Source organism: Cetorhinus maximus, chromosome 9 (genome assembly GCF_964194155.1).
Source record: "Cetorhinus maximus chromosome 9, sCetMax3.hap1.1, whole genome shotgun sequence".
Classification (NCBI taxonomy): Eukaryota; Metazoa; Chordata; class Chondrichthyes; order Lamniformes; family Cetorhinidae; genus Cetorhinus; species Cetorhinus maximus.
In genome coordinates, this window is record NC_135887.1 from 37,586,281 (window position 1) to 37,594,745 (window position 8,465).

An 8,465-nucleotide genomic window follows, 5' to 3' on the forward strand; every position below is an offset into this window, starting at 1 on the left:
CCAAAAGAAAGGTGCACTCTTTTAATGAATGGTTTGAGGTGTCAACTGTGGCTCAGTTCATAGCACCCTCACCTTTGAATCAGAGGGTTGTGGGTTCATGTCCCACTCCCGGAAACCAAGAACTGTGATTGTACTCGGAAGAGTTGCAATCTGTGACTGTTGATAACTCGAAAGAATTTTTTAATGAATGGTTTTTAACTAGTTTTAACTAGTTAATCCGTGTACCCCAGTCCTGCGGAAATTACACTCAATTCATCAGCGGATATTGAAGTCAATTTTATTGTAACCATAAGCATTTTAATCAGTATTAAATACAGAATGAAACACCAATTTCTGTAAATAGTCAGACTTGTAGCTCTACATATTCACACATCGTCTGATTTTCAATCCTGGGTCTTATTCCTGCCCACAGTTGGTATTTACGGTGACAAAAATGAACACAGTCAAACAACCATCACAAAATTACACTGCTCATTGAATGTGTCAAAACATTTGAAGATAGTTTTGAGAAATTACAGATTTACATTTATAACAAAGATCCAAACTGGTAGAAACCTGAGAGTGGCCTTCGAGTTTGTTTTGTTTGTGATGATTTCTGATTTTTTGAGCAATTGTAGTTACAGCTAGCTGTCAGTTCACAGGTTTGATTTCACTTCATTCTAAATCAGGCATTTCACACACAAATTCAGCTCCCCAGAAGAGACTTTAGGTAAATCCCAATACAAGAAAAATCTACCCAATTATTTTGCTTTCTTGTTTTGAAGACAGGTCAGAAATAATTTTCAAACGGAGAGCACCGAGGTGGGCCAGAGTGATGCACAGACATAGAGTTGAGAGCCATGCCTGTATAAGGCACTCAGGACTTCTTTCCATTCGTCAGGATGAAGGATCACCTGGAACTCATCAGTTCTATGTCACTTGTGTTAATTATACCGCTTACACACATTGTCAGGCTTGATCAGAATCTGAGAAGACTTGCAGTTGCCATTGCACAAGCCATACCAGTAGATTGATGTCTTTACATTCAGGTTAACCCTGTAACAATTATTAAACCAGAAGCCGCCCCTGCAAGATTTTGCACAGTTTGACGATGACCTATCCTGGTCCCGGTCCAATGTTGAAAACTTCATATTATCATGTACAACAGTGTTCGGATTTCCTACCATAGCATTGCCTGCATTTCCTGAGTATCGACCTAAGCTCAATCTGTAACCACTTGCTTCATTTCCGATAGCGAATGAGTCATAATTAGCAAAACGCGGTTTATTGTACCTATCCCTCAGCAAGAACTTTATTTTGTAATTTCCCTGCCTTATGATCTTGTATATATATTCATTTCCCAGCCAGTGATCCCGAAGGATATTGCCAAAACCATACTTGTAGGCTGTCCAGTATTCTGCCCAGTTAATTTCTGTAATCCGATTGTTCCTTTGAATCATGGTCCATCCACCACCGTCTGTACTCATGTCGCAATACACAACAAGTGGGGGGGATCCTTTAGGTTTGATAACATGAAGTCCGCTTTTACCACTGACACCATTGCAATCCTTAGGATAACCTGCAATATGTAAGATTGTTTTATTGATTTGATGCTGAAAGGAGAAAGGGTGGTGGGAAGATGATGAGGAGGAGAGTGCAGAGGAATGGATGGAAGTGCGCGACTGGAGATGACTGGGACAAGGTAAGGAGGAAGAAAAGGCAAAGCCTGGGGTCGGGAGTGGGGGTGTTGCTGTTGGGGAGGGTGAGAAAGACACAAAGTGTGGGAGAAAAGGAGGAGGAATGGGGACAGACTAAGAGGTGGAAGGGATAGGGAAAGATGACCAAGGAAGGGAGAAAGAGGAAGAAAAATGGGGTGGGGAGAGGAATGGTAAATGAAGAGGATGGGTGTACAGAAAGAGGGACAGGATCAGGGTGGAGGGAGACAGGTAGCACATGAAGGGTAGGAAAACTGTAGAAGGGGAAATGAGGGCAGAATTAAGGGAATGAGGAATGGGGAAGAGTAAAGGGGATAGGGTGAGCAGTTGGCTGGAACCAAGACAGGAGGGAAGAACAGGGATTGGGGAAAGAATGGGGAGATGCGGGACGGGGATAAGGAGGCAAAAACAGGAGAAAGGAATAACAAAGAATGGTGAGGTGAAAGGACGGCTGAGCAAAGGAATGGGCAGAAAGGAGTATGGAATGGGGAAAATGAGAAGAAAGGTGAGTTGAAATGGAAAGGAGAGGGCAAGAGCATGTAGGAGGTGACCAAGGGAGGAGAGGTGAAAGTGGAAAGGGAGAGTCTACCTCAGCAACAATCTGCAGCCTATTTAATTAAAGGGGAAGAGGCTGCCAGTATTAGTTTGGACCTCAGTAGGGAGATGGGTGCCAGTGAACGATTTCACTGAAGGGCTAGGACCCAATTTGTGCATCACCAATGGGGGACGCCATGGTTTCATATTCACAAACCCACCTCTGGCCAAGGGTTTCACTATGGTTGATGTTTTTTTCAAGTTCCAGGGATCTTTCACAGTGGCTGCAATCTGTTTCACATAGCTTAGGGCCATTTGCAAACTTGGATAACCAACTCTATTCCTTCATCCAAGGGAAACTCACTGTCACATTCCTCAATTTGGAGAACATTTCGATAATCACTCCTCTCTCTCTTATAGTGTGATCAATTAACAGGTTTTGGTGAGTGATTGAGTGTATAAAAGTTAAAGGATAGGATCCAATTTTCTGAATGTTGGGATCACTCTATGTGTACAGCAGTGATCTTTTTGGGTGCAGTGCATTCCTGTTCTTGTCCTTTATTTCAAAGAGAACTGGAGGGAGCCTAAGTACTCGAGATTTTGCTATAGTCACTGTAATTTTCAACCATTTGAGAAAGATATTGACATTTGCTAGTGATGGTCTATCTCTCTAATTTCTTCTGCTCCATTTAGTATGAGACACCAGCACTGCAGCATTCACTGGCATGTATGGCAGCTGCAGCTATTTAGTGTAATACACATGGCAGTGCAGCCTTCAAAGAGTCACTGTCGTCTGGTAATGTCTTTTGAAGAGTCAACTTTGAAATGTTGGATAATTAAGTAGAAAAGCTTTTTGCATTTGTTTGAATGTCTTCATTCACTATTTTAATAGAGGTATTAACCTATTTAAAATGCATGGGTTATATCCTGGCTAATAGTGGAGGACAGGGATTTCAATTGTGTTGTTTTCCTACGATGTTATCCTGTGGTGTAATTCTAATGCCTTGCAGTAGTAGAGCTATTAGCAATGTAGCTCTGATCTATTCAGCAACACCAACAACTTATACTCATATATTTCTTTTAACGTAATGAAATGTCCCAAAGTTCTTCACAGAAGCATTATAAAATAATGTATGACACTGAGCCACTTAAGGAGATTTCGGGACAGATGACCAAAAACTTGGCCAAAGAGATAGGAGTTAAGGAATGTCTTAAAGGAGGAAAGCGATGTAGAGGGGCAAAGAAGTGTAGGGAGGGAATTCCAGAGCTTAGGGCCTAGGCAACTGGAGACATGGCAGCCAATGATGGGGCGATTAAAACTGGCGATGCTCAAGGCCAGACTTAGAGGAAATTTGATGAGAATTTTAACATCAAGACTTGGTATTAATTAAGACACGGGCAGCAGAGTTTTGGATGAACTCAAGTTTATGGAGGATAGACCAGCATGAGTACGTTGTAATTGTCAAGTCTAGGGGTAACACTGTGACTAAGAGTTTGCGCAGCAGATGAGCTGAGACAAGGGCCAAGTCAGGCAGTGTTACTGAGGTGGAAATAGATGGTCTCAGCGATGGCATGAATATGAGGTCAGAATCTCATATTGGGGTCAAAAGTGACACTAATATTGCAAACAAACTGGGTTAACCTCAGGCTGTTGCCAGGGAGAGGGATGGAGCCTGACTCTATTCTCACAACTACTTTTTGGATCAAGCCAGCCAAGTTTGGTGATTAACTCTTACCAGAGATCATAAGGGAAAATATTGACCTCAAATACTAACCATATCCAGGTGTTGGTGTGAGAGCTCGGGTGAACCTTTCTTCGTTATCTAACATATGCATGTTAGCAATTTCCTCTTCACATTTTACAGCACCCAATGCAAGAAAAATGATTGCAGTCAAAGCACAACCTGTGATTTACAAAACAAACAGCATTACAAATAATGAGACAGTATTCCAAATGATGAGATCGACCTCCCCCAAAACTCCCATGAGCAGCTGCAGACTCCATACCTGCAACTGTGGCTTGCTCTGGAGGGCTCCCTGTCTCACTGCAATGTTTAAATTAAGACAGTGTAAGATAGATTCTTGATTGACATGGGAGTAACAGGATATAGAGTAACAGGAAAGTACAATTGAGGCCACAATCAGATCAGCCATGATCTTATCAAATGGCGGAGAAGGCTCGAGTGGCCGAAAGGACTAATCCTATTCCTAATTCATATGTCCACTTGTGTGTTCGTATTCGCCCATCAATCATCCTAACTTCTGAGCAGGGATTCCTGACAAAAGAATATTCACATTGTGGCTTCGAGGCTTGGCAGCATGCGGGGAAACCTGGTCTTTTGGGCTTCCAGATAGAAAACTTGCATCCCTGCTCAGAAAACCCACCCCTGTTAATATCGCATAATTAGGGCCATAATGTTTTTTGTCCTTGCAGCCTAGTTAGGTGGATGGATAGTCAGGTTGGGGTTTGGCGGGGTGGTTGGGTATGTGTGGTGGGGAGGGGGATGCGTGCAGGTGGTGTGGTGGGGTGGGCTCTGCAGATGGTCACTGAACTATATCAGAAATTAACAGCGGGACAATATTAGGATAAGTGTCCGGGTAAGTATCACAAAGAAGGCCCAAGCCTTTGATACTCTGGGCATTTACTGCATCGGTGCACAGGTCAGGACTTCCAAAGGAACCCAGTGTGCAGCAGCAGTGAATATCTCAACATTCACCATGGTTGGCATTGGAAGATTTAGCGCAAAGAGTCTCCAAAGGATAGATTAAGTGAGTGGTCAAAAATTTTGGTGAATGGAATTTAATGTAGGAAAATGTGAAGTAGGAAGAATAGAAAAGGAAAATTTTATTTATATGGAGAATTATGTGCTGGTTTCCGGGGGGTTGCTAAAGGACTGATCATGCTTTTAAGACAAAGATGAAGAGGAATTTCTTCTCTCAGAGAGTTGTGAATCTTTGGAATTCTGTACCCAGAGAGCTGTGGAGGCTGAGTCATTGAATATATTCAAGGCTGAGATAAACAGTTTCTTGAATTATAAGGGCGTCAAAGGTTATGGCGAACAGGCAGGAAAGTGAAGTTGAGATCAAGATCTGATCAGCCATGATCTTATTGAATAGCAGAGGAGGGAGGTGGGGGAGAGGGTTTGAGGGGCCATATTGGTCCATTCCTATTTCTAATGTTCCTAAGCTAGCCTGTAAACCGACTCCTACCCAATTTCTACCATCTCCCCAAACCAGACCTCCTCCACTATCTTCTCCTCCCATGTCCCTCTAGTCTAAGGTGATCTTTCCACTCCCCCTAAGATCTCTCTGGTTCTCCCATGATCTCTCCCACCTATGATCCCCACCACCCCCCCGCCCCACACCTTACAAATGACGATCTCCTCCCAGAGTCTCCTTCTCCGCTCCCACCGTTGATCTGTTCCCTCCCCATTCCCTTCAATCTCTGCCTATATATCACCGATACACGTACCTGCTTGGCAGCTGCAGTCCTTTGCCTGTCAGCCAGGCTGGCATTTGAGCAGGAAACCTGGAGGAACAAAGTTAAACAAGCCCTGGAGCTAAAACTCCACAGCGTTTGAGGAAACCTGCCCTTCCAGGTTTCCAACAATAACTCCTCCCTCTGCTTCAAACTCCTGCCTCAGTAAATATTGAGGCCAGGAGAGAGAGAAAGAAATATTGCATGTCAGAAAGAAAGGAGGAGAGTCAGGCAGAAAGAGTGGAGTGAGATAGTGAAGTACACGTCAGACAGCTTGAGAGAGTATGGAGTTTAAGGAATTGGTTTGTAGAATAACATGCTAAATTAAATATGTCGGTTAGATTAAATCAATTCTCCTTTTTTGCTGAAAAATCTTAAATTTAAATTTTAAACACAAAGATGTGGTCTGCACATTATGCTCGTATTGAACAGCTTTCATTGGTCTCAGGCAGTTTCATTCTGAGCAGCAGAGAAGGCTGGTCAGATACAGTGGTAGTAATTTCCCTACTCTCATCCGTTAACAGTTTGGGTGAAGGTCCCTTATTTCTGCCACGTCCCGCCTCCCTTGCTGCTCTCCTGAAGGTGTTATACACTCACAAGCACCTGTCACCTTCTATTATCTTGCCCAAATTGTCATCCTTTATATCTGAGCTTGGAGAGTGAGTTCAATAGGTTATTCATTGTGGGCACCTAAGTCCTTCCTGAATCTGTCCTCATTGACATTTACATTTACTTACCAGTTAGATCACAAGTACAGGGACAGCTGATTCTGGACTTTCTAACCCAGTGACATTTGGACCTATTTACAGCACTTAATGTCATCTAGGTTCCTTGTTTCTGATTGCTATGTTACAATGTGCTTGCACATTTTTTTTTTCATTCATGGGATGTGGGCATCGCTGGCAGCATTTATTGCCCATCGCTGGTTGCCCTTGAGAGGGTGGTGGTGAGCTGCCTTCTTGAACCCCTGCAGTCTATGTAGTGTAGGTACACCCACAGTGCTGTTAGGGAGGGAGCTCCAGGATTTTCACCCAGTACAGTGAAGGAAAGGTGATATATTTCCAAGTCAGGATGGTGTGTGGCTTGGAGGGGAACTTCCAGCTAACGATATTCCCATTTGTCTGCTGCCCTTGTCCTTCCAGATGGTCGTGGTCATGGATCGTGGGGATGTTGGTGAGGATATGATTGGTGTTGACTGATGCACTGTACACTCAAATGATCTGTTGTCATTCATTATATAGACTGACACAGGGAACATATCCCCTTGGGGTGAGACACTGAGGAGCACTGGGACCTGGAGAAATGCAGCCCACAAGAGTCAGCATCTTGGGAAAGGAGAAAACTGGAAACAAAATAAACTCAATTTTCAGAATACTTTTGTTTAGGAGAACACGTAGAAACTCAGACTCACCCAGTTTGGTTGCCATCTTGCCTCAAACAGCGCAGATTAAACTCTCGCTGAAGCCTCTGCATTTATGCTGACTGAGACCAATGTATTTGCATAGACACACCTACACAGTACTTCCAGCAGCCTGCTCAATGCACATGCTTGAGATATTTGGTAATTTGATATTGACACTGGGACAGAACATGCTAAACATTTTTTTTTAACTAGAATGCCTGATTAACCATTTAAGCACTGCAGTCATGATTACTATATTTTCCCACTCTTCTCTTTATCTCTGGCTGATATTTGCTCAGCTTCAGGGTACCAGACATCTTCTGCCGTCACACACAGATGACTAAGAAGTGAAATCCCTTATTGGAATAAATAGTTTGGGAAGCATACGGTTGGATCCCTGGTGGAAATCATCACTCAATACTTTAGGAATTAAAGAAGTAACTAGGTAGCCGAGATGGGGTCTTGAGCTGAAATGCTGGTTTAGCCTGTATTTGGCACAAGGGGCCATCTTTATAAAGCCGTTTATATCAGGGATGCGGACAGCCATCCAGAGGCTTATTAAATAGCTGATTGCCACTTGAAATGCTGCTGGAATCCATTAAAGAGGATACGTGGCATTTTGGTAGTTTCCACTAAAAATAATCTTGTGGTCTTATGGTCTTATGATCTAATGCTCTCCTCACAGTGACCTGCTGGTTGGGAGTGAACACAGTATCAATGTTGATTTCCAAGTGCTACTTAAAGGGGCACTCACCATTTCATATTCGCTCACAGCTGGAGCTGTGTAGAGAACCTCTGCAACCCATCGGGAGATTTACTGGGACACTTTATTCAAAACTTCACCAACGTTCGCACAACATTTATTCTGGATGTTCTGTGAGTACCTTACCTAAAAAAGAGTTAGTGGTGTGTTATTCTACCTTATTGGACACCTCATGGGAGTCACCAGGAGAAAGTGAGTACTTGGTCAAGAGCATTTTGCTTGGGGTCGGTCCCCTTTGGTCTGGATGAGGAATGGGAGGAGGACATGAGGTCAACAGAACAGTTGCTGCAGGAGAGAGGGCTGAAGGATGTGGTGGCATCTGTCACCCCACCGCAAGTATAAGGGATCTCCTCTTCTCTGGACTATCTCCACCAGGGCCTCCAGTGCAGCATCCAAGAACCTGTTCGCCCTCTCCCTCGGCCACTGAGCTAAACTGGCAACCTGCTGCTGTGTGTCAGATAAAGCAGTACAGATACTCCAAGTAAACTATGCCTTGTCAGCATTTGAGTACTAAACCTGCAGGTTTCTGGTTAGCACTCCCAGGCAAGTTCAAATCTGCAATTAGGACCAAATCACGTGTTAAATCCCAACTTT

At 43.6% G+C, this 8,465-nt stretch overlaps 1 protein-coding gene across 1 annotated transcript; it reads right to left on the reverse strand.

Moving 5' to 3' along the window:
• Positions 1-260: 260 nt before the first annotated feature.
• LOC144684573 (fibrinogen-like protein 1-like protein) lies at positions 261-7,240 on the reverse strand. Its single transcript, XM_078548525.1, has 3 exons — positions 7,118-7,240; positions 4,004-4,132; positions 261-1,558 (listed from the first exon to the last, which is right to left on the reverse strand). The coding sequence occupies exons 1-3, from the start codon at positions 7,131-7,133 to the stop codon at positions 924-926; spliced, it is 780 nt and encodes a 259-aa protein (XP_078404651.1). The 5' UTR covers positions 7,134-7,240; the 3' UTR covers positions 261-923.
• Between the last annotated feature and the right edge of the window lie 1,225 nt (positions 7,241-8,465).